Genomic DNA, 26,046 nt, shown 5'->3' with positions numbered 1-26,046 from the left:
ATACTGATTATAAGAATTTGATGATGATGCTGATGACCGTGAGAACGTTTTATGGTGATGATAAATATTTGATGATGCTGATTAGAAATATTTTATGATGCTGATGATGCTAATGACAGTGAGAATAGTTGATGGTGATGATGACAAACATTATGATAAATCTTGACTTAAAGCTTTCGTGACTGCAGGAATTCATATTCATTGGGTCTTTCGTTCAAGCCGCGTAGATGGAAAAAAATATAAAAATATCACGACGTTTCGATCGCAGCACAAGCAATCGTCATCAGGTGAAAACATAGCGGGAGAGCTGCTCAGGCAGGATGTTTGCGATCGAAACGTCGTGATATTTTTGTTTATTTTTTCTATCTACGTGGCTTTACCGAAAGACCCAATGAATATGATGATAAATATTCAACGATGTTGCTGCTGCTGACGATGTATGCGGTGGCCATGCGTCCACTAGGCGTGCACACGGTGGAGGTGACGGTGGACGAGGTGCCAGTTCCGCGGAGCCCGTTCCGCGTTGAGGTCAAGGAGGGCTGCGACCCCACCAGGGTGCGGGCCTACGGGCCCGGCCTGGAGGGAGGCCTCACGCACACCCCCAACCGCTTCACAGTGGAGACTCGGTGAGCACTCGTACTGCCTCATCACCATCATTACCACGGTGATGATTTGTAATTTTTATTTACGTAACCCTTTTTTTAATTTACGCTTGTTTACCCATGAAATTCTCAACACTTTTTCAGGAGGGTCCTTGTAGGTTTTCACTGGAGGGGGGCAAATGCTGTTTGCTGTGTGTCATCCTGATCGAGTAATTTTCAGAGAATGTTTCAGCACTGGAATGTTCTTGCCAATACCAGTTACGCTATGGTTGTATTTTTTTTTACAATGGCAAGAGACCGTGGAATGCCGAGGAAAACCATGCAGAACAGGGGGAGAACATATATTTTGCACTCACTCTCATACATACACGTTCACTCGTTCTCTGCAGAACAGGGGGAGAATGCACAAGCTCCACACAGAAAGGTGCCAGAGACAGAATTCTAACCTAGGCTATTCTTGCTGTGAGGCACGAGCATTACCGATGCACCGCCACCCTGCCACCCTAAGGTGGTGGAGTTGCTGGGAATGTTGATGACAACTGCAATGTTGATATAAGGGTGGTCATGACAATGATTATGGTGATGGAGACAATGGCGATGGAGACAATTGTCTGCGGCGGTGCTGACAGTGTCGGTGAGGATGAAAATGCTCGCATTGATAACCATGACGACTATGATGATGTTGACGCGTGCACAGCGGTGCGGGCACGGGCGGCCTGGGCCTGGCCATCGAGGGCCCCTCCGAGGCCAAGATGCTCTGCAAAGACAACAAAGATGGCAGCTGCAGTGTGGAGTACATCCCCTTCACCCCCGGGGACTATGACATCAACATCACCTTCGGGGGCCTTCACATCCCCAGTGAGGCCCTCACGCACGCGGACGCCCGTCACCCACCCGCGATCGCGTTCCTAACGACCCCGTGGACGATCCATTCCAGCGGCTCGATGGCCGGTGGAGGCGCGGCGATGGGACGGCAGGCCAAGGAACCATTTCCTCACTCGGGGCCAAACAGAATGTGTTGGCGAGATGTTAAGTACCTTGCCTGGTATACAGGAGGGTCATGAGTTCAATTCCAACCCTGACGCCAGTATATTTGGAGTTTGCATGCCTATCTACCCATGATCACGTGGATTTTTCTCCGGGTCCTCTGGATTTTCCCTCTACATCAACGTGCGTTTATAATATTTGGCCGTGATACATTTCCATGTGCTAAGCCACTTCATTGAGCTATCATTTGTGGCTCGGTCAATTCTGAAAAAGAGCTACATAGAGCAGTAGGCCTTACCTGGTAAAATAAAATAGTTACATTTTTAGTTTAGTTTGGCGGGCAACTATACCTTCACTCGCACACACCCACACCTCGGAGCTATCCGATAATAATGCGAAGAGTAATCATGGCTCACCTTCACCGGCGACTTGAAGCACAGTGCTTTGTGGCAGGTCAATAAGTGTGACTAGGATCCTGGCAGCGATGGGTAAATGTGGAGGTGGAAGGCCTCGTGTGGACGCAGGCCGCCAGAAATGAACTTGCGCCGTACCCAGCCCGTGGGCCGCAGCTCCTCTCTCCTTGCACTCGACGGCGAATGTGAAGTGGCAGAGTCAAAGTCCCTGATGGGGAGGGGGGGGGGAAGGTGGCAGGGTTGTTCTGTTCAAGCACTCCACTTTGAACCTGAATACCTGAGTTGAATTCCAGACCACGAGTAACATCAATGGTGAGTGATGTCTGAAACAGTCCTGGGACCCATTCCACCCCCCCCCCCCACTTCAAAAGGCCATACTGACCAACATGGTAAATTAGTCAAACGAGCAGCACACAGAGAGGCCCTTTATCCAGCAGTGGATGGCTTTGTGTGGCAGTCTCGGTGCTGCGTCGCCCCGCTAACTGGGACGCCTATCGTCGCAGAAACTCATGCGGCGATTGTCGTTGTGGCGTGGTTTCTGTGCGGCGGTGGAGCAGGGAGCCCGTTCCGGGTGCTGGTGAAGGACGCAGTGGATGCCAGCAAGGTGCGCTGCTCGGGGCCTGGCTTGGGGCCTGCGGTACGCGCCGGGATTCCGCAGACCTTTACGGTCGACTGCAGCAAGGCCGGTCGTGCCACGCTGGAGGTTATGGTGCTGGATCCACGCGGTGAGGCCCGCGCGCGTCGCCATCCCAACGAGAGTGGCGTGGGTAACGACGGTGACTAGGCTGATGAGGGTGACGATGGTGACGATGAAGGTAGCAACGATGATGAAGGTGGCGACAGTGGCGACGGTGACGAGGGTGACAACGGTGACGAGGGTGACGAGGGTGACGACAGTGACGACGGTGATGAGGGTGACGACGGTGACGACGGTGATGAGGGTGACGACGGTGACGACGGTAATGACGACCGCCCTGGCAGGCTCTTGCGCAGTGCTGAGTGTCAGCAGTGGAAGGGAAAGGATGCGGCCGGGTGGCTCGAGAGATTCGGAGCCAGTACCGCCGAGAGCCAAATCCAAACGTGATCAAACCGTATAGTGAATGGTAGCAGCCTGGTCACCAATGACTTACATCCATCGAGACCCATAGATTCAAATAGAGACTCACAGATTAAAATGGAGACCCATAGACTTAACGTAGAGACTGATAGACTCACCGCCACTGATTTGTGACTTAACAAGATTCTTAAGCATAATATTCTCAGCCTGATCACCAAAGACTGTTAAAAAAATCCAACCTATATATTATTTGGCTCTGCACTTCATTTGTCAAAATTCCAGCTCTGAACATGGCAAATATCGGTTTAACTGTCACTGCGATGATCAATCATCTCTGGCGCAGAGCAAGCTAACGAGTGCTGCACCCGAATGCGGGCTCTTCTCTAAGAACAAGGGGGGTGGCGCAGCTCTGCGAGAGTTCCGAGCCGATTCTTTGTCCGTGCCACCGCCGCGACACTCACGCTCCCGCGGTCATGTCCAGGTCTGCCCGAGCCACTGGAGGTGCAGGACAACGGGGACGGTACGCACACGGTCAATTACCTGACGAGCCAGGATGGGCCCTACACCATCGGGGTCAAGTACGGGGACCAGGAGGTGCCCCGCAGGTACGCGGCGGTCGTGGGCACGGTGGAGCGTGGGTGCTCGTTTAGATACACGCGCAGGAGCACAGGCACCTGCTGCAGTGAGTTGTAAACATCGGCGCTGGGGAGACAAAGGCGGCCGGGAATGGCGCCGGCTGCACTGCCCGTTTGTACGCCGTTGCCAGCCTGTGCAGGCGCTCGCTCACAGCACTTACCCCAGCAGCATCAGTAGCAGCAGCGTGTGGGAGGAAACGTGGGACCTTTGTCAATTTACGCTCCAATTTACGCCCCCTGGGCAACTCCTCTCTGTACAAATCTCAGAGGCGACCGCTCAGCGATCGTGCGTTCTGCTGCTGTGGAGGACCCCTGCTCTCCCTGCCCACATCCAGAATCGTGGCTCCAGCTTGAAAACCGATTTTAAATTCAAAGCCTTTTTTTCCTGTAGCCTGTAGTTTTATCATTGGCTTGTATCACAGATCTTCATGTTATCTATTTCGGGGGTGTAGTTATTATAGTCCTTGTCAACTTTTTTTGTATTTCGTTTGGAATTATTTACACTTGGGAGTGTTTTTTTGCGTGTGTGTATAACGTTCTGAGATTTTATGATGAAGACGCATTTTAAAATCGAGATAATTTTTATAATTACGTCTCTATTGGGTCGCCGCAGTCCATTTAAGATCAAAGTGCTGCCGACGCACGATGCTAGCAAGGTGAAGGCGAGTGGGCCCGGCCTCAACTCGTCGGGCGTGTCGGCGAGCCTCCCTGTCGAGTTCACCATCGACGCACGCGACGCCGGAGAGGGCCTCCTGACAGTGCAGATCACGGTGCGTGGACGCGGTGCGGGACGTGGAGGTGTCAGACACGGGGACGCAGCTGGGTCACAGCTGGGCCACGGGGTCACAGATGGCACACAGCTGGGGAAGTGGGTACATAGTTGGGGACACGGAGATACAGCTGGGGATGTGGGGACACAGCTTGAGACACTTCAGACACAGCTGGACACGCGGGGAAATGGAAACACAGCTGGGAATGCGGTGACATGACGGTTGGGGACCGAACAGCAGATTCCACCGAGACATGGCGAGAGACAAGAGAGTTGGAGCCATGGGACAAGGGGACAGAGATGGAGACATGGGGACACAGGAAACCCTGCCAGGGACACCGCTGCTCAACACTGTAACGATCACACTCGCGGTTATGCACGCTCGTGGTGAGATGGCACGGGTGGCGTCGAGGTGCGCGTGTGTTCCACGTGCCCCGTGGAGTCGGGATGATCTTCGCACGTGGTCACTGCCGCGCTGCTCGTGGTCCGAATGCTGGGATCCCTGGTCAAGGGGCTCCGGTTGTGCAAATTCCCTCTTGCACAAGGGGGATCGGTGACCCTTGACCCCTTGCGTGGGAGCTCGGTGAACCTTGGCCTCTAGCCCCACCGGAGGACGCCGCCATTACCCTCGTCCCCGTCGAGGTTCCCTCTGCTCCACATCGGAATTTTGCTTCTAGTGCTGCCCTTGTCCAATCGGGATCTGCTTCCACTAATCACGTGACTCTCTTTGGGCCAATCAAGTGAGGAGTCGATAACCCACGATGCGATGGTTGTGTCATGATAACCATCGTCACCATCGTCATCATCCTCGTCCCATTCCCCCCGCTTCCCTCCCTCTCGCTAGGACGCGAAGGGAAACACGTCCGAGGCGACGATTTTCGTTCGCGATTGGAAATCCCGAGCGATGGAGGGCTCAAAGCCTTCTCCCCAGGCCCCTCAGGCCGCCCCCCACTCCACCCCAACCACCTTCTCCGTAAGGCGCCCCCCCCTCCTCCCCGCTCGCCCCCTCCAGCCTGGCCTGTGCCTGCAAGTGAATGCGGCATGCTTGGATGGACTGCTGCTTGCCCTTCGCTCGGTGGCTTTGCAAAGATCGCCCCTTTCTCTCTGCACAGCACGAACTTGCAGCACGCAATCCATTGCTTCTCGATCGGGGTGGGGGGGTGCCGCCAAACTTCACCTTCCTCCCCTCACACTCGCCAGGCGGCCGAGCAGCCGGTGGTACTCGTGCTGGCGCCGCGTGCTTGCGTTTGGGGTTTGGAGCCAAGCAGCGACGACGCCAGGGCGCATGGCGCGGGGGTGTGTGGTTTTTTTCACTGCCGCGTGCGAATGGCATGGGTCCTTCGCTCCCCGGTCTCCGTCTTTGGGGCGCCACGGTGGCGAGATGTTAACTCCCTCACCTGGTATAAATGAGGTCGTGGGTTCATCTCTCTCCCCGTGGTCGCGTCAATTTCTCTCCGGGTCCTCTGGTTTTCCCTCCACATTTAGAAAGATACCTTTAGAGTATTTGGCTGAAATACATTTTCACGTGATCAGCCACTTTGTTGAGCTATCATTAGTGGCCAGGTCACTTCTGAAAAAGGGCTTTATAGCTCAAGTGGGCCTTCCCTGATGAAATTAAACATAGTTAGTTGGTATCGTTTTTGGGTGAACAAAACAAAAGTGGGCCCCCAGAAATGAACGTCAGCTTTGTGACCGACTGGCACTGCCAAATAGAATTCTCCCCGACACAAGCTCCGTTTGGGAGCTGGGCACCACTGGCGCTGTGGGTAGCACGCCGTGACATGAACCCGGTGACCTGAAATCAATTCTCTGGAACATAAACCAACATCAGTGGCGAGTGAAGTCCGAACCGGTCCTGGGCGTCTACCCTCTTCACCAGCCCCTGCACTGACGAGCGTGGTGAAGTATGGTCAAAGAAGTGACGGTTCAGAGTTGGGCAAAATCTTATTTGCATGTGACTGAGATATCATTGCGTTTGTATATTGTAATTGGTCTTTTTTATCTGATTCACATGAGACACGGTTAAATCGTTCACTTTGTATCCACATTAGGTATCCTCCAGTATTTTTTAATAAAACATGAATTATCCAAGCTCTGCAGTTAAGAAACCCCCATAACTAACGTAGCTCAAACAGAGTGACCAAGCTCTGTACATTTTAGCAATGCAAACAGCTTCTTAAACGAGTAACTCCACAGAAAGTAGATCGGCAGGTCGCCTATGATGGGATAAAGTGTGGGTGCTCCCACCTCTTCCAAGACGTCTGGCCATTGTGGAGAGTAGGCCAAGTACCCTACCTTGGAGATCTGTCAGCATTGGCGTGAGCGAGCAATTACAATGCTGCACCTTTACCTTGTAATAGGTTTCTTTGCAGCACCCCTCGTAATGAAAGGACAAGACAAGGGTTTTAATTTATTGGGAAACTTTCTTGAATGTCCAAGCATCTGAAAGTGCCATAAATCTCATCTCTTTAATAATGTGAAGGGCACCCCCATTGGCAGGTGTTCCTGTGCGGCACAAAGTGACGCAGCACCAGCCTGGAAGTTTTCGGTTGCGGTGTTGCTAATTGGTTATTCAAATTAACTAATCTCTAATTCACTGTGAGCAATTCACAGTCCAAAAAATGTGGACCATGATGCCGTCGTACGCAATGTAGCCGCGGCGTTAACCGGGACGACCAGGGGCGCTTGAACCGCGAACCTCTGCAATAAACAAGCGCCGTTGTGAGCGGAGTGCTTGGTGGCGACGATCTCTGGCAGGACCCGGACGGGAAGCCGAAAAAAGCGAACATCAGGGACAACGGCGATGGCACGTACACGGTGTCGTACGTGCCGGACATGACGGGGCGCTACACGATCACCATCAAGTACGGCGGAGACGAGATCCCCTACTCACCGTACCGCATCCGCGCCCTGCCCACCGGCGACGCCAGCAAGTGCACCGTGACTGGTACGTGCGGGTGCGCGTCAGTGAGTGGGGGACGCACCAGGTACTCGTTTGAGGCTGAGTCGACCTAAGGGAGACCCAGGACCGTTTCAGATAATCGTCACTGGTATTGGCCATGAGCGGAAATCAAACTTGGGTCACTGAGTTCGAAATGCAGCGCAGTAATCACTACGCTACCGCTTTCCATAAATCGTACACGAGCGCTTGAACAGACACGCGCGATGCTGAATATGCACATCAGCACGTGCACGAGCACTTGAACAGACACGCGCGATGCTGAATATGCACATCAGCACGTGCACGAGCGCGGACGCGTTGGAGCTGCAGCCGTCAACCGCTGGGATGGCGATTCACCGCTGGGAGGATTGCTGCTAACCCTCTCTCCTCTGCCCTGTGTCCCTCCCTGCAGTGTCCATCGGGGGCCACGGGCTGGGTAAGTACAGCTCCAGGATGAACAATCCACACTCATCCGCCCTATACAGAGGTGTACATTTGGGTGGGCGCGTACATGGTCTCCAGGGTGGTGGTTCAGTGAGTACGTGGGTGGATGCGTGCATGATCTGGAATGTGGTTGTTGAGTGTATGGGTGGGTGAGTGCATGGTCTGCAGTCTGGTGGTTGAGTGAGTGGTTGAGTGAGTGAATAGGTCAGTGTCTGTCAGACCAAGTTCGTAACGTGGGTGGAGGAATCAATGTGTGAAGACGTTGACATGAACGGCAACCGTGGCCATAGCAACAGAAGCGTGACGAGGACATATGGGAAAAATTATATCTCACGATACCAGCTTCCTCTTCAACAAGCAGACGATCCTGGGACAACCGGGGCAGGCGGTAACCCGAATCCCCCCCGCCCCTCGCCCCACCCCGCCCCCGTGCCAGGCGCCGGTGTGGGCCCCACGATCCAGATCAATGAGGAGACGGTGATCACGGTGGACGCCAAGGCGGCCGGCAAGGGCAAGGTGACGTGTTCGGTGTCCCGCCCCGACGGTGCCGAGCTGGACGTGGACGTGGTGGAGAACCGCGATGGCACCTTCGACATCTACTACACGGCGCCCGAGCCGGGCAACTACACCATCACCGTGCGTTTCGGCGGCGAGCTGGTCCCCAACAGCCCCTTCCACGTGCTGGTACGACGAGGCGCGATCGCACCCACTAGTGCTGTGGGCGGCATGAGTGCGCTGTGGGCGGCATGAGTGCGCTGTGGGCGGCATGAGTGCGCTGTGGGCGGCATGAGGGTGCTGTGGGCGGCATGAGTGCGCTGTGGGCGGCATGTGGGCAGCATGAGTGCGCTGTGGGCGGCATGAGTGCGCTGTGGGCGGCATGAGGGTGCTGTGGGCGGCATGAGTGCGCTGTGGGCGGCATGAGTGCGCTGTGGGCGGCATGAGTGCGCTGTGGGCGGCATGAGGGTGCTGTGGGCGGCATGAGTGCGCTGTGGGCAGCATGAGTGCGCTGTGGGCGGCATGAGTGCGCTGTGGGCGGCATGAGTGCGCTGTGGGCGGCATGAGTGCGCTGTGGGCGGCATGAGTGCGCTGTGGGCGGCATGAGTGCGCTGTGGGCGGCATGAGTGCGCTGTGGGCGGCATGAGTGCGCTGTGGGCGGCATGAGTGCGCTGTGGGCGGCATGAGTGCGCTGTGGGCGGCATGAGTGCGCTGTGGGCGGCATGAGGGCGCTGTGGGCGGCATGAGTGCGCTGTGGGCGGCATGAGGGCGCTGTGGGCGGCATGAGTGCGCTGTGGGCGGCATGAGGGCGCTGTGGGCGGCATGAGTGCGCTGTGGGCGGCATGAGGGCGCTGTGGGCGGCATGAGTGCGCTGTGGGCGGCATGAGTGTGCGAACGTCACTGTGCCGGTTCTCGCCGCTGTGTGGCACGGCTCCCACGCGTGGTTCGGGTTGCACCGCGCGTGGTTCGGCGCGATGCCCCAGACTCTGCTCCAAGTGGCAGGGGGACTCCGTGTGAGTCTACGAACGACTGTGAATCTCTATGCTTCCGTGTAATTGTATATGTCTTTGTGTGAGTCTATGGGTCTCTCTAATGTAAGTCTAATGGTATGTAAGTTTATGGTTCTCTATGTAAGTCAATGAGTCTCTTTGTGACCTTATGGATTTATATTTTAATTAGAGTCTCTTTTGTAAGTCTGTAGGTCAGTCTGATCCTACGTGACTCGTTTTAGTCTGTGGGTCTAAAAGCACCTCTACACTGAAGCATCGTCACAGGCCTCGGCCTCATCACATTGTCTTTGAACTATGGCGCTGGACAAATTTACGTGCTTATTATTATTGTCATGGTGAAGCCAACGTATTGCAGTTTCTCAACGAATTCACCTGCATGCATAATCAAATGACCGGGGCTGCAGAATTTTCGTCTTCTCAACACGGAGCCCCGAGCTGCGACAGGACTCTCCAGCACGCTTTTTAAAGAGCGCTTCACGAAGCAATTTACGTGACGTTGCATACTTCCAACGACCCGAACGAAGCCAACGCTGCGCGAGGCTTGCCAAGACGATGTCCCCGCTTGTCTCTCTGTGCGTGCTCAGGCCACGGACCAGCCGCCCCGCGGCACGGACGCCACCCCCGGCGGGCTCCGGCCGTTTAACCTCGTCATCCCGTTCACCGTGCAGAAGGGGGAGATCACCGGTTTGCATACGCACACAATCGCACACACGCACTCTCGCATGCACACACTAGCACACGTGTACTCACAACCACCATTCGCCACTAAGTGGCACACACACACACTCTGTGCGTACATGTGCCAAAGGGGAGGGGGTTGGGGCTGGGTATTGATGGAGAGGAAGAGGAGTTGGGTGAGCATGATGTCACTTCTACTCCCCCCCACCTCTTGCTCCGTCCTGCTTTCTCCCTCCTCCTCATACAGGACAAGTCCGTATGCCGTCAGGAAAGACGGCACGCCCGGACATCACGGACAACAAGGACGGAACGGTGACGGTGAAGTACGCGCCAACAGAGCCCGGACTCCATGAGATGGAAATCAAGTATGACGGCAGCCACATCCCAGGTACCCCCCCCCCGCACCGCAACCACGCCGCACTACACCATGCCACGTTATACACCACGTAGCAATATACAACACCAAACCACACTGCACTGCAACCACACCGCACAACACCGCTCCATGAGACACGGGTCATTGGTAATTTTTTTCTTTGAAACACCTCCGATATAAACAGTTGGCTATGCACGGTGCGAAATAATTTCCATATAAAAAACGTACATTTCTCCAGTAATTTGCCACGTTTTTTGTCCATCTCTTACTGGCCTCCACCCACTCTGATAGAGACGAGGGGCTTGTGCCCACAATGTAATCGGTGCTACGGGAGCTTACAGAGAATGGTGATGCTCACGATGTCACCATACGATATGCTGTGGGCTGTAGAATACCGGATTCTTAAGATTGTATGACTCACTTGTTTCGCCTCTGCTTTAAAGCAAAAGCTGGAGTGTCTGATAATAGAATCCGGTCGCTGTGCATGATTGAGACCAGATTGGTTTAAGAGACCGGGCACAAGTTTGGGTCATGTCTTACTTTCCGGAGCATCTCTTAATCCGGAGAGGATGGCATTTGCTAGCCGGTTTGGCTGTGAGTCAAACGTGGCTCGGTTGGGATGGAGAATTTCAGATGAAATCACGCAACGCCCCATCATTCGGTCTGCCAGACACTGTTTCATCTCATCATCCACACTGCATTCAGCTACCACCACACTGCAGGTCACAACAGAATAACTAACTCACCCACCCACTCACTATGCTCAGCAATTATGTTTAATCATGCACCCCCCCCCCCTTCCACCCATTGCACTGTGAATAGAGCCATTACGAGCGACGTTCTACTCAATAATGTATGCCTTGCGCTGCTGCTGTGCGAGTGGCGATGCATTCTGTGTAAGCTGCGCCGCTCCCACACAGCTCAGCTCCCACACTATGACGCCGGTGTTGCGGTTGTGCTTATGTCAATAATTGATGCATAGAGGCGAATGCTGAACTGAACAGCAAGAGCGGTGAACCGATTTGGGTGGTAGAACGCTGCGGGGTCAGTGCGTATCGGAAGCTGCCGTGGTCGCGCAGCGATAGATTGCTCGATCGGAATCCACACGGCAACAACTCGGTAGGACCCTCCTGAAAAAAAGCCATGAGACTCTGTGAGGCTTTTCTGGGTAAGCAAATGGAGTGATAATGATTAAAGTATGGATCTGAAACATTGACGAATAAATGAGAGCAAAAGGTGAAAAGTGCACAAAGAAGCAGAGAGGAAGATTGAGGAACAGCTGAATCAGAGAACATGCACTGATGACAAGAGTGAGTGCACGTGGGCAGGACACGTCATGTCCAGAAGGGATGACGTGCCTGAGAGGACGTCCACAGCAGAGACGGAACGCCACGCTAGGCTCGTGCGCTGGCGGTGCTGGGGTGCATCCATGCATCATGGCGCCATGATTGCCGGCGAACAGCTTGGGGAGGTCTTCATCCAGTCGCGGATTGATCACGACTGTCAAAACGACCTGACTGTTGAACCCCGTGTCCACCCCCCCTCCCCCCACCACCTTGCACAGGGAGCCCCCTGCAGTTCTACGTGGACGCGGTAAATAGCGGAGTGGTGAGCGCCTTCGGGCCGGGGCTGTCCCATGGCGTGGCCAACAAGCCGGCCATCTTCACCATCATCACCAAGAACGCGGGCGAAGGTGACGTGCCCACTCACATGTGGAGCGAGGACACGGGAACAGCGGAGACAGAGGCACGGGGACAGGGGAGACACGGGGACAGGGGAAAAACGGTAACAGGGAAGACATGGAGACAGGTGAGACAAAGGGACCGGGGAAGAACTGGGACGGGAAAGACACAGGGGAGACATGGAGACGGAGGAACAGAGAGATGTCGACAGGGGAACAGACACCACAGAGATGGGGGAACAAAGATACGGGGATCAGGCCGTGAGAGGCACGACTCTCACAAAGACCGCTCTAGACAATGACGTGCCCGTCCGTGTTTGTGTCCCGTCATCAGGAGGTCTCTCTCTGGCCGTGGAGGGGCCCTCCAAGGCGGAGATCTCCTGCAAGGACAACAAGGACGGCACGTGCACCGTATCCTACCTGCCCACCGCACCCGGCGCCTACAGCATCATCGTCAAGTTCGACGACCAGCACATCCCGGGCAGCCCCTTCACCGCCAAGATCATCGGTACGAGCACAAACCTAGTTGAGGGAGAGTATTTTCACCCCTTCGAATTTGACCTCCGGGGTTACAATAATGAATGTTGTTTGGACCCCGGAGCAAAAAACGAGTACAGACGTTGCATAGGCATCTCTCAGGGCCTGCCGAGAATTCCGTCTGCCACGTTTCGCAACTAAGGTCGAGGGAGTCAGCGCACCAGCTCTCCATCGCTCCATCTCTCCCGTTGATTTGTTCACGTGTTCATATCTGCTGCGCGGGGTCATGGTAACTCTCGTGACAGAGATCTGATGTAAATGAAACTCCCGTGGAAGGTCGTGCTACCATTGGGGACTCGCCTGAGTGAAACCCGGCCATGTCGCATGCCCAGCATGTGAGTGGCATATTTTTGACGCTTGCATCACGGTCGTCTGCAGCTTACATGCACGTGTGTTCGTACACGCGTGTGCGCTCTCAGGAGCGGTAGTGTAGTGGTTAGCGCTCTACGGTACGAATCTGGCGATCCGAGTTCGATTCCTGCTCACAGCCAATACCAGTGAAGATTATCTGAACATCGCCACTGGGGAGACAAAGGCGGCCGGACGTGGTTCTTCCACCACCCCCTCGTATGTCGTGTTGGCCTTCATAGGTGCTCGCTAACAGCACTTTCCCAAACAGTCTGTTAAAGGCTATACGGGGGATCTTTGTCTTTGTGCGTGCGTGCGAGCAGGGGACGGCTCAGTGAGGACCACGCAGCTGAGTGTGGGCACCGCCACCGACGTCTCGCTCAAGATCCTCGAGTCGGACCTGAGCTCGCTCTCCTCCAGCATCTGCGCGCCGTCCGGCAAGGAGGAAGCCTGCCTGCTCAAGCGTCTGCCCAACGGACACATCGGTGGGGCTAGCACGTTCTCGCTAGCGCACACACAACCACATATGCACACACACATGCCGCCTCCGTCCGCTGCAGCACAGACACGACTCAAATACTTATTTGTTTTCCACTGGCACATCCAAGCCAGACCAGCCCGGAGCTGTCACCTTTTGAGTGGTTTTTCACTGCCGAGCCATGAACAAACAGTGATTCGCTGGTGTCACAAGAAGACATCTGAATCTGGTCGAGCGGAGCCAGGGATGGGGCTAATGATGCTGTAGCCGGTATAATCCGCACTCGGCATCACCGCATCATCTCGTTCACCACTTGTGATGTCGGTACGCTTTGAGGACACTTGTGGAATACAGCTCCGACGCTTCTCGACATCACATGTTCCGTGAGCGGCACGGCTCGGCATTTGCAGTGCAAAAATAACACTGGTGCCACCAGAGGTGCGCCGGGATGACCCAGCACGGCTCTGGCACGGCTCACATCTGACAGTGGAAAAGCAATTTATCATGATGTAGCCACACGGTGTGGCTGCCACCTTGGTGGATGTCGGTGGATGATGACGGCAGCTATGGGATTGGATATTGATGGCTATCAGGGAGGATGTCAGTGGATGTCCATGGCTCAATTCGGTGGCTGTCAGGGGGGACGTCAATCTATGTCGGTAGGTGGGGATGGACAATGCCTGCGGACCCACCGTAGTGACGCGTGCATCATGGCGTGCGTTGCCCAGGGATCTCGTTCACGCCGCGCGAGGCAGGCGAGCACATGGTGAGCGTGCGCAAGGGCGAGCGCCATGTGGCCAACAGCCCATTCCGCATCACCGTGGGGCCGTCAGACATCGGTGACGCGGCCAAGGTGAAGGCCTGGGGACGCGGCCTCTCCGAGGGACGCACCTATGAGGTCGCCGAGTTCGTGGTGGACACGCGCGGCGCTGGTGAGTGGGCACGTGTGTATGTGTACACGTGTGTGTGTGTGTTTACATGTGTGTGTATGGGGAGCGGTGGCCTGGTTGTCAGCGTACTACGCTGACTGAAGCTGGCGACCCGAGTTTAATTCCTGCTCACGACCAATAATGGTGAATATTTGAACCGGTCCTGGGCCTCTCCTAGGTCACCTAAGTCTGAAATGAGTACCTGCTTTGGTGTGTAAACATCAGCACTGGGGAGACAAAGGCGGCCAGAAGTGGTTCTGGCCATCCACCCCCTCGAGTGCCTTTACCGGCCTTCATAGGTGCTCGTGAACAGGAGTTGCCCCCCCACATTCTATAACGGCTATACGGGGGGTCTTTGTCTTTGTATGAATGTGTGTGTGTGGATTGGGACACAACCCCCGTGCATGGCACGGGCTCCCTGGCCACGTTGCCACCGCTCTGACGGTCCGCTCGTTAATCGCCCAGGTTACGGGGGCCTGGGCCTGTCCATCGAGGGCCCCAGCAAGGTGGACATCAACTGCGAGGACCAGGAGGACGGCACGTGCCGCGTCACCTACTGCCCCACAGAGCCCGGCACCTACATCATCAATATTAAGTTCTCCGACCAGCACGTGCCCGGTACAGGCTCCGCTACACGGCACCGCGTGGGGTGGTACGAGCGGTAGAATGTGACGCTGCGTGCGTGCGTGTGAATGAAGCATCGCCACCGGGGAGACAAAGGCGGCCGAGCATGGTGCCGCCCACGCACACATTCATGTGCTGTGCCGACCTTGATATGTGCTCGCTAACAGCACGTGCCCCTATTGAAGACTACACGGGGGACCTTTGTCTCTGTGTGTGAGCAGGGAGTCCATTTTCGGTGAAGGTATCAGGCGAGGGCCGCATGAAGGAGAGCATCACGCGGCGCCGCCAAGCACCGTCCATCGCCACCGTGGGGTCCACCTGCGACCTCAACCTCAAGATCCCCGGTAAGGAGTGCGGGGGGGGGGGAGCGGTGGCCACCACGACGCATCTCATGATCCTCCCGCCCCCACCCCTTCCTCGGTTCAATACCTCGTCACGATCGTAACAATTACACACGATGTATATAATAGGTAAAGGTGCGGCCAAAATCAGCTCACCGGAATCGTAGTATGGCGCGCACAACCCTTCCCTACTGCCTGGCCTAACACGACGCGTACGAATCCACCGTAACCCTAAAGTGATACATAAAAATCCACCTATTGCTGTACTGAACTGCTGTGCTCCCAGTCTGCCTCTGCACCTTTACAAACCCATGCCGGTCGGCCAGGTTCTGTAACCTCTACCATGGCCCCGGACGGAGCGCAGAGGCCTTCATCCAGCGGTGAGATTAACGGAAGGGGCCCGTGCGTTTTGTCCGCCGCAGGGAACTGGTTTCAGATGGTGTCGGCGCAGGACCGGCTGACGCGCACGTTTACGCGCAGCAGCCACACATACACGCGCACGGAGCGCACGGAGATCAGCAAGACGCGCGGCGGGGAGACAAAGCGGGAGGTGCGCGTGGAGGAGTCCACGCAGGTGGGCGGCGGCGAGCCGCCGTCCTTCCCCGCTGTCTTCGGGGACCTCATCGGCCGCGACACGCGCTCGCCCTTCCGTCCCGACGGTGAGCCGCGGCGCTAGCACTGGCACCGCTGTTTCGTGTGTATGTGTACACTCGTGTGCATACGCATGTGTGCGTATGCGTGCATGTATGTGCATGTGTGTGTGGTGCCAGGAGTGGTGCTGGCCAACCTGTGTGGTACCACAGTGCACTGTGCTGAGAACCAAGTGACCCGATTGCCATCCAGACTCCCAGGCTATAACAGTGGTGAATATTTGAACCGGACCTGGGCCTCCTCTAGGTCGACTCAGCCTTGAGTACCTGGAGTGGTGTATAAAGGTCAGCGCTAGGGAGACAAAGGTGACAGGGCGTGGTGCTAGCTAATCGCCCCGTCGTATGCCTTGCCAGCCTTTATTGGTGCTCGCTAACAGCAATTGCCCCAACAGTCCGTTAAGGCTATAGGGTGGTCTTTGTATTTGTCGTGTTGCCAAATATGGTGGCACAGTGGGGAGCACAGATGGTGCATCTGTCAGTCATCTCAGTCAGTTAACCCATAAAACTTGGGTCTGTCCTGTAACCATGTGACCTCAAGGTGCATATAGCCTGACACAAGCGCTGTGGTGATGTCACCGCCACTTATTGGCGAATGACGGCCGTTGTAGTTTCGTGTATGTGATCAGAACTAAGTCCCATCAGTTAGCTCCTCTGGCAAGCAAGGCTGAATTGGCTGGGTCGTATAGCCCATGTGCCGATCCACTGCACGCTCAAGCAGATTCTGTTGTGCCGGATAAAGGAGGCTACACGGCGCAGATCTGGGCGTTGCTTTGTCTCTCAGCGCGATCCTAAGCGCGTGTCTCCCCCACAATGCACTTTTAAGCCCCGCGTCCGAATATGCAGCGTGCTAACCGTCCGGCACCGCCGCTCCCCCGCTCGCAGAGGCCGGCACGTACGAGCTGACAGCACAGGTGACGAGCCCCGGTGGGCGCACGGAGGAAGCCGAGATCGTAGAGGGCGACGACGGCACATACAGCGTGCGCTTCGTACCGCGCGAGACCGGCGCGCACACCGTCGCCGTGCGCTACCGCGGGCAGCACGTGCCCGGCAGCCCCTTCCAGTTCACGGTGGGGCCGCTCGGAGAGGGAGGCCCCAACAAGGTGCGCGCCAGCGGGCCGGGGCTGGAGCGAGGGGAGGCCGGCATGCCGGGTGAGTGTGCATATTCGCGCGTGTGTGCACACGTGCAATAGCGATACTCTCATCTTATATTAAGAGCGCCTTAAATGGAGGTGCTTCGTGTGATTTTAAAATGGTACGAGACAAATTATTTACATGGCAGGGGCGTGCAAGAGATGAGGAATGGGTGACCACAATAGAGGGTACGTAGGGGTAAGGGAAGGGCAGGGGAGGGAAGGAATTGGGGGGGTGAGGGGAGGGAAGAGGAAGAGAATGGGCAAGGGTAGCCTTCTTATAGCGCAAGGATATCACGAAGAAAGGCACCGCTGGGTTTCAGACACGATGTGCAGTCGTGTTCACACTGGGGGGTGATGTTGCTCTGTGGTTTAGCCAAGGTGCACCTCCGGTGGCAGCTATCCCTGTGTATCCCAAGGCTATCATCGTGACGGATGACCCCACTGTGTTTCACAGACACAGGCTGCAGTCGTTTTCGTAGTCGGGGGGCCATGTTGCTGTGCGTGTCATCCCAATTGAGTCGTTTGCGGTGTAATTTTATGAATCTGGCAGAGTTGGACCATGACGCCGGCACACAGAGTCCGCTATGAAGCAGGTGACATGTAGTCTTTTTTGATTAATGTATACCACGGTAATAACCAGGGATGCTTGATGCATTTGAATCACGAAACGCTCGACCGCTGGGCCGCGCAATCCATCATATAATGTCGTATAAAAAACACGACATTATATTTCAGAGTGTTGACATTTCCCACCAACGTCGATCATAATAGGCCATTTTCATTCCGCTGCTGGATGAAGGCCTCCCCAAGACGCCGTCACCTCTCATGATCCTGGGGTGCAAGAATCCGCCCGGCACCCGCGCTCGCACTGAGCTCGAAGCTCGATCCCAAGCATCGGCTGTCACTCACGCAACATTCAGTTGTCCATTGAGAAGAGCGTTGGACGCTCTTCAGAGCTCGGTGGGGGGGCCTCTATGCGAAGGACTCCGTGCAGACTCCAACGAGAGACCAAATGTTTCCGTATGGAGACGGAGGCGAAGCCACGGCCGTTTGACCACGCTAGCGCTGCTAGTTTTAATTTTGCCCGTTTGCTAGAGACTCATTAACACCGTTGCCACAGCCCCCATTAACACTCCCCCCTCCGTAATGTCGTGTCACCTCCCCCCCACACAGCGGAGTTCAGCATCTGGACGCGGGAGGCGGGGGCTGGGGGGCTCTCCATCGCCATCGAGGGCCCTAGCAAGGCCGAGATCTCATTTGAGGATCGCAAGGACGGCTCCTGCGGGGTCTCTTACGTCGTCACCGAACCCGGTGAGTTAATCGTCAACCTCATCGTCGCCGTCATATCATAATAATAATTTAAATCAGCATCAGCTGCATCATCACCCTCGTGTGAATACCACTGTATGAAAATGAAGAATAGGTTTGACATTCTTTGATATTGGCTAAAAGGTCCCAAAGACTTAAATATAAATGTCGACTTCTTTGAAGTTGAAACCCTGGGACGACGGTTGGGTGTTTGGGTAGGACGATAGACTAGAGTTTGGAGGTTGGAGTTGGGGTTGAGTTTTGGGTTAGGAAGCCTCGGTTATGGCTATGGTTAGGGCGAGAAGGAGTTAGGGATTAGTGGTTTAGGCTCGGGCTAGGTTAGGGGTTCGAGCGAGGATTCGAAGTTCAGGATCAAGCGGTTGGTGCTCGAGTTAGAGTTGCAGTTGTGGTTATTGTATTAGGCACAGTGGTGACATCCCTCACACTCACCCTCACTCTCTCCCTCCCAGCCTCACACTCACCCTCACGACCACACTCTCATCCTGTCTCCGTCCCCACAGGCGACTACGAGGTGTCCATCCGGTTCAATGACGAGCACATCCCCGACTCGCCCTTCACAGTGCCTGTGTCGGTGCCATCCGAGGAGGCCAGGCGCCTCACCGTAGCCAGCCTGCAGGTGAGCCAACCGTCCCTCAGGGCTTGTGGTCAGATTGTGGGTGAGCCGGCTGCGCCTCCAGCCGGGCGACAGCGGCCGACCGAGGTTCAACGATGTCCTAATCCTCACGTGACCTCGACGTTCATTAGACCCCGGCCTCGACCCCCCGGCCCAGGTGGCCCCAGCGCCGCCGCATGGTCACCAAGCGGTGACGGTGTCAGATGAGGCAATCGGCGTCATAGACACCCGTCAGCCGAGCGACTCGACGCTTCGCATTCCGTGTTTACGATGTTGAGCCGATCGGCGATTGTAGTCACGTCGAGCTTTGCAGACGCCACCGCCGCCGCCGCGCCTCAGCGATTTCATTTTTTAAATAAACAATCGAGGCCTTAGGCCACGTCACAAAGTCCTCCGCGGTCATCCCATATGCGCGGCGTGGGGTGACGATAACAACACCGGCGATATCGCCCGACACGGGGGTTAGACCCGGCCAACGAGCTCGCTACCGTCCCTACGTCCTCGCCCCTAACGCGTCCTCCGCATTATGCCTCTCTCCCCGCAGGAATCGGGGCTCAAGATAAACCAGCCGGCATCGTTTGCGGTGCAGCTGAATGGCGCGCGCGGCTCCCTCGACGCCAAGATGCTGTCTCCATCAGGCGCCCTGGAGGCCTGCAGCATCACAGAGATCGACGCAGGTGAGGACTCCGCACGGGCAAGGGGTGATGGGCGATCTGGGGATGCCTTTGTCCAGCAGTGGATTTAGCATGGCTGATGGTGATGGCGACCAAGGTTCCGGTGCTCACGATCATGGTGCCACCATCTAAAGAAAGTTGTTGAGTGGGCGAGCGACATGGAGTGGAGACGGAGGTGAAGTCGAGAGAAATGAGGTAGAGGTTGGAGACGGGGACAAGATTATTGAAGATCTTGAAGACAGTGAAGAGAGACAAAGAGATGTAGATAACTGAAAGACAATCACAGAGAGAAACAGCAACACAGGAAGAGACACAGTGAAACAGACACAGTGGGTTGAGCGAGTTCACGGAGGATCGCGATAGTCGCAGCACCTTATGCCAAGCACTTGCCACAACTCACCGCCAGTTGTTTAATCCACCCCACGCCTCCGGTCCCTGTGCCGCGTTCCGCACGCAGACAAGTTCGCGGTGCGGTTCCTGCCCAGGGAGAACGGCACGCACAGCGTGGAGGTGAAGTTCAATGGGAGCCACATCCCCGGCAGCCCCTTCCGCGTGCGCGTCGGCGACCCTGGCCAGACCGGCGACCCCAGCCTCGTGTCGGTGTATGGAGCCGGGCTCGAGGGCGGCACCACTGGTACGGCCATGCCGGCATGGCTCAGCACACACTGGCTTGAGTTGGTTCACAGTAGCACACATTTGCACATAGCGACGTATGGAGCATGTATATGTGTGTTGAAGTTCTTTCGCACCGTACGTAGCCATCCGTACTTATCAGAGGTGACATACATTGGCACATGCTGGCACTCTGCAGCATACCGGAGAACAAGGGGAGATGCTGACAAACACGGGTTGTTTAATACTGGCAAGAAAGGTCCCATATTGTAGCTGCTCACCCCGAGCTATACATTCCCTGATAGTGAATTGTCTTTGTGCTGTTCGCCTTTTGGCGTTCTCTGGTCTAACACTTTGAGACTCGGCTCAAAAGAAAGCTGTCTCTGGTGTGGACCAATCGGTTTGAAAGACAATGCATATATTATCAGAGCAGGTTTTTTTGTATGCATGGTACGTATGGTTAATGCAGACAGGATTCCTTGAAAAAGGATTCTGTTTGGTGTTTCAATATCTTAACACCTGTTTCATTGCCAGAAAGGTAAAACCTATTGTTAAACACGGGTTTCCACCGGCATATGTTGAATCAAAATGCCGCGCAGCGACAGCGACGCGATTTCAGCGGCAATGCACGTGTGGAATATTGACCCGGTGCGTGACGGTGCTTGCGGTGGCCCGCGTTGGCCGGGGGTGCAGGCTCACCAGCGGAATTCGTGGTGGACACGCGGCGTGCCGGCGCCGGCGCCCTGGCCGTCACGGTGGAGGGGCCCTCCAAGGCTAAGTTGGACTGCGTGGAGAGCTCCGAGGGCTACCGCGTCAACTACACACCCATGGCGCCCGGCACCTACAACATCTCCGTCAAGTACGGCGGTCCCGGCCACGTGCCCGGCAGCCCCTACAAGGCCAAGGTCACAGGTTCGTGCGAGTATGGGGAAATATGGCCGCCACGATGTGCAAGTTAGGGCTACGAAGATTTGTCGACCGTCGATCGTAATCGCCTACTTTGTTACTCCGGCACCGTTAAAATCGAAGCCCGGAAACCGCCAACAAGCCACGCCTAGCGTGGCGTGGCTGACGGTGATGCCGATTTTGTTACCGAGCCCTGCCCATCACCTCCCATCCAGCGGCACATGTGGCAGCAGGCGAGACTTTTTGCTCAACTGTTTCCGTGTTATCCGATTAGTCGAGCGATCAAACCCATAATCGTTGGAGTGATCAGTTACTCATGTAATCGCATTACAGCCCGGCTCTTGTGTAAAGATGAGATTTATTCAATTCTCAACACCCCTCAATGAAAATAAATAAAATTTAGTTTACGTGTTATTCACACGCTCGTTCTTATAGCACAAGGGTTACCGTAAAGGAAGGTGCTGTTTCCCAACAATCTTTAGTATTTTAGCAGTAGGGGGGCAATGTTGCCGTGTGCAATCCCAATTAGGTAATCTGCAGATCATTTTTCCCATGTGTCAAATTTGACCATGGCACCAGCACGCAACGGCCTACTAAGTACAGTTATAAATGCACCACTCTTATAACTGAGGTTACCATCGAATGGGTATCATGAATGACGTCGTGGGATCTTTAACGTCCACACTGTGAAGCAAACGGCACGCATTGTATGGTTTCTAAACCAGCAGTATTGACCAGGGCAGCCTGCCGATATCGAACCGCGAACCTCTGCAGCAAGTGGTGAGAGTGTGCTACCGCTGGGCTGCACCACTGCCCCAAAGTTGCACGACGAGTTTTTGCGCTATCCATTCCACGGGGCAGATGAACCTGACACCGCCGCGTTCACCAGCACTCACAGATCTCACCCACTGCATCTCATTGACTGCCGAGCAAAGTGAGTGGGCTTGGGCAGGACGTGTCGCGGGGCGGTGGGGGGGGGCCGATGGGCGGTGGTGTAGACTTATGAGAGCGCAGTGGCAGCACAAGGAAGGAACGCGCCCCGACCATTCGGAATTCCAGTTCGTGTATGGGCCATTTAGGGTTGAGTTCGCACTGGAGCAGCGTCGAGGAGCGACGGTGGCTCGTGCAGACACACTCGTGACCCTTGCCCCTCCCGCCCCCCCGCCTCAGGCCCTCGCCTCGCAGGAGGCCACAGCTCGCACGAGACGTCCACGGTGCTGGTGGAGACGGTCACCAAGTCATCCTCGAAGGCCTCCTCCTCAACAGCCGCTGTGGCCACCACCTCGTCGTCCTCATCGTCAGCGAGCGCCCTCACAGGGACGGTGTCCGCCACCAGGTTCACGTCCGACGCGACCAAGGTGCGTGACGACTGTGCCTCCCGGCCGAGCTAAGGGAGATATCTCTCTCCCTCCCGCTCTCTTTATTACAACAGAGGTTCAGAGAATCGATGCATTATGGCCGTCCATCCGTGTGTCTTTAACGTGGGCTCATGGTAACGGGACAAGCAGCCACCTCTGACATTCAGAAGGTTACGTGTGAGCCGAGGAGAGCATGATGAGAGCGGCGCCGAGGGAGAGTGTGAATGACAGGACGTGCGTGCCTGCCTTGCCATAGGTGGTGGCGCGGGGACCTGGGCTGACAAAGGCCTACACGGCACAGAAGAACACCTTCACTGTGGATTGCAGCAACGCCGGTGAGACCCCGTGTGCTCGCACACCTTGAGTTGATGTGTGCGTATTGCTTCAATGGCTCCGTAGATTTGCGACTGTGTGGTCTCACACAGAGACTTGTAGAGGTTCACTCATGTGTGGCCTCACATAGAGACTCATTGACTCAGAGACCCACAGACTCACTTAGAGATCGACAGACTCACATAGAGCCCATAGAGGTTAATGACTCTGTGGTCGACACTCTGGTCAGTGGTTCTGCAATGGCATGCTGGGACTTCTACGAATCTCCAGCGTGAAGGTGGCAGTGGGTGGATCTGTCAGGCGGTGCGCCGGTTCGAGCTTCCACCAAACCTCGTATTCAAGTCAGAGATTCCATCCTGCTGAGGTTCTTGAGTGGGCTCGGCGATGGTCAGGTTGCTTGTTCGGAGTTCTCGGTGTTAAAATAAAGACAATCTCAACACAGACACAGCTCTTCTCTACTAGCTAGATGTACATGTAGCCTGTAGCTCTGTTATCTGCTTAATAAGGGAGAACAGTAATGCACATGCATGGATCCTGCAACACTTTCCAACATGCGAGTCCCTAAATCCAACCTCTCTCACCGACTCATTCATCTTCCTCCCGCTCACACCATGCCAAGCCCCCCCCCCCCCTTTCCCAAAGATAAAGACCCCCCCCCCCCAGATAGACAGGGCAAGTTCTGTTAGCAAGCACTTATGAAGCTTGGCAGGGTACACAAGGGGATGGGTGGCTAGCACCACGCCCGGTCGCCTTTGTCTCCCCAGTGCTGATGTTTTACATACCACACCAGGTGCTCATTTAAGAATGAGTCAACCTAGTGAAAGGCCATGACTAGTTCAGATTTTGGCCACTCGAGCCGTCGGGTTCGTAGCGCAACGCACTAACCACTATGCCACCACTCTTCCGCCCGCCTCCCACCCCCCAAAGGTACCAACATGCTGATGGTGGGGGTGCATGGGCCCCGCACGCCGTGCGAGGAAGTGCACGTGAAGCACATGGGCAACCGCGTCTACAATGTCACCTACATGGTGAAGGAAAAGGGCGACTACGTCCTCATCGTCAAGTGGGGCGACGACGGCATCCCCGGCAGTCCCTTCCACGTCACCGTGCCCTAGGGCGGTGCTGGTGGCCACCAGTGGGACACGGGGCCGGGCAGCTACGGCTAGGGTTCGCTGCGACGACAATACGGTGATGATGATGATAGTGCAACGACGATACCGCGACGCGTTTCCGTATGGACGATGCCATCCGCGATATCCATATCGCCCATTTGGTAGAATGTCACCGTGATTGTCGTAACTCAATTTATTTTATTTGTTGACGCAATATTTTAAAGATTTTTTTGTATTTATCACGGTTGCTGAGCACAGCCCCCAAGCCCCCCCCTCCTCCAAGGCACGATAATTAAAGATCCCAAGTAACCAGCTCGTCGTGGCCATTACTGTAAATCAGTCCTTTGCAAAATGTTTTCTGGAGGTATTAAAGGCATGATGATCGTACCACACCGTGTCCGCGTTACTTCACGACTCATTGCGCGACGGGCAGCACGTGCGTCCTGCACATCACAGGATCGTCAAGTGGTGATGATGGAACTACTCACGGCAGTGGTGCAGATTGAATTACTCGCGGCAGGCTTTCGCTGAATGTAGAATGTGGTGAAGTGATCTGTACTCACTTTAGAAGTGCAGTAAAAGCACAAACACTATAGAATTAAATCGTGAACTAGGATTGGAGGTTACGACAAACTAATATCGTGATACAGGTAGGAACAACAGTTCCACACTGCCCACCAGGGTTTATTTGTCTGTCTGTGGTGCATAAATATATATATAATATAAACAGCTCTTTGATTGGTGGAGACCGACTGCCGGGTACGGAGGGGGGAGGTGCCTAAGAGAGGAGGGTCAGGGGAGGGGCCTAAGGAAGGGGGGAGTCAGGAGAGGGGCCTGCGGGAGGAGGGTCAGGGGAGGGGCCTAAAGATATGGGGGGGTGGTCAGGCGAGGGGCCTAAGGGAGGGGCGGTCAGTGCAGGGGCTTGAGGGAGGGAGGGGGGGTCAGGGGAGGTGCCTAAGCAAAGGGGAGGGGGCGATAGTTAAGGGGGCTGGCTACCTGGCTGGCTGCCTGGCGACCTCAAGTCAAGTTATCTTCTATACAGGTAGAAACAACAGGTTCCACACTGCCCACCAGGGATTATGTGTCTGTCGTGCATATTTGTCTGTCGTGCACGAATGCGCTGTCCAACCAAGTTCTTACCTGCCCACTCCGAAGGAACGTGTTTATTGAAAAAAAAATTAGTTATCTTGAAAAATGATCTCGCGGTTAGCCGTAGCTACGACCAGGTGGGCGACTCGCGCTCGCTCATCCACGTGTAGACACGCGCACTTGCACGTACAGATGCACACAACACACAGACACATTGGGCATGCACACGCGTGCAAATTTTCGCACATACACAGATACACGAGCACTATATAGACACAAAGCACAACAACAATCGCCACTTACCACGAATTGGCGGTGACATCACCATGGCACCTGTGCCAGGCCATGTGCACGTTAAGGCCACGTAAAGTGTCGAATGCCTGATGGCAGGAAGGTCACGAGACAGACCCATGTGCCATGGGTCGACTGACTGAGATGACCGGCCGATGCACCACCTGTGCGTTCCGCTCATTGTTTTGAGCATCACTCCTCTGCCCTCCTTTGTTGCTGGAGCGCGACTGTCTCCAACTGCCCAGTAGCGTCCTTCACGAGCCTCCTCCACATAGGCCGATCTTGACACCGCTGGTACCAGTCATCGGCAAGTACACAGCTCCATGTCATCTTGTACCACATCACTCCGCTAGCCCATGCCGTGCCTTTTTAGCCCCTTCTATCCAGCCGAACAAAAGCTGTTTAGGCATGCATTGGTTGGGCATGCGGGCTACATGACCCAACCAAAGCAGCCTTGCCTGCCTGAGGAGCTCACCGATGGGACTTTGTCCAGATCTTTCCAGTATATGTGAGCTCACACAATCCAGCCTGGTTAAACCCAGGATGGATTGTAGGCAGGCCAGCCTAAATGTTCCTAACCGGCGAAGATGTTCCATTAGGT

At 55.3% G+C, this 26,046-nt stretch overlaps 1 protein-coding gene across 1 annotated transcript in view; it reads left to right on the top strand.

Annotated features, from left to right (window-relative positions):
• The window catches only part of LOC133342729 (filamin-C-like), a 58,458-nt gene extending 34,006 nt beyond the window's left edge, over nt 1–24,452 (top strand). Inside the window, 27 exon segments of the mRNA XM_061552069.1 lie at nt 464–626; nt 1,300–1,460; nt 2,560–2,727; nt 3,541–3,664; nt 4,308–4,464; nt 5,308–5,436; nt 7,221–7,410; nt 7,817–7,840; nt 8,285–8,532; nt 9,938–10,037; nt 10,279–10,419; nt 11,972–12,100; nt 12,423–12,596; nt 13,297–13,458; nt 14,180–14,383; nt 14,846–14,998; nt 15,226–15,348; nt 15,768–16,004; nt 16,878–17,144; nt 18,302–18,439; nt 18,958–19,073; nt 19,615–19,747; nt 20,202–20,378; nt 21,050–21,268; nt 22,433–22,620; nt 22,877–22,955; nt 23,881–24,452. Coding sequence (XP_061408053.1) covers nt 464–626; nt 1,300–1,460; nt 2,560–2,727; nt 3,541–3,664; nt 4,308–4,464; nt 5,308–5,436; nt 7,221–7,410; nt 7,817–7,840; nt 8,285–8,532; nt 9,938–10,037; nt 10,279–10,419; nt 11,972–12,100; nt 12,423–12,596; nt 13,297–13,458; nt 14,180–14,383; nt 14,846–14,998; nt 15,226–15,348; nt 15,768–16,004; nt 16,878–17,144; nt 18,302–18,439; nt 18,958–19,073; nt 19,615–19,747; nt 20,202–20,378; nt 21,050–21,268; nt 22,433–22,620; nt 22,877–22,955; nt 23,881–24,068 — 4,292 coding nt within the window. The 3' untranslated portion in view covers nt 24,069–24,452.
• Nucleotides 24,453–26,046: the final 1,594 nt, after the last annotated feature.

The sequence above is a fragment of the Lethenteron reissneri genome, chromosome 15 (assembly GCF_015708825.2).
Source record: "Lethenteron reissneri isolate LAM-NWPU_2019-01 chromosome 15, ASM1570882v1, whole genome shotgun sequence".
Taxonomy (NCBI): Eukaryota; Metazoa; Chordata; class Hyperoartia; order Petromyzontiformes; family Petromyzontidae; genus Lethenteron; species Lethenteron reissneri.
This window is presented reverse-complemented; position numbering and strand designations above follow the sequence as displayed.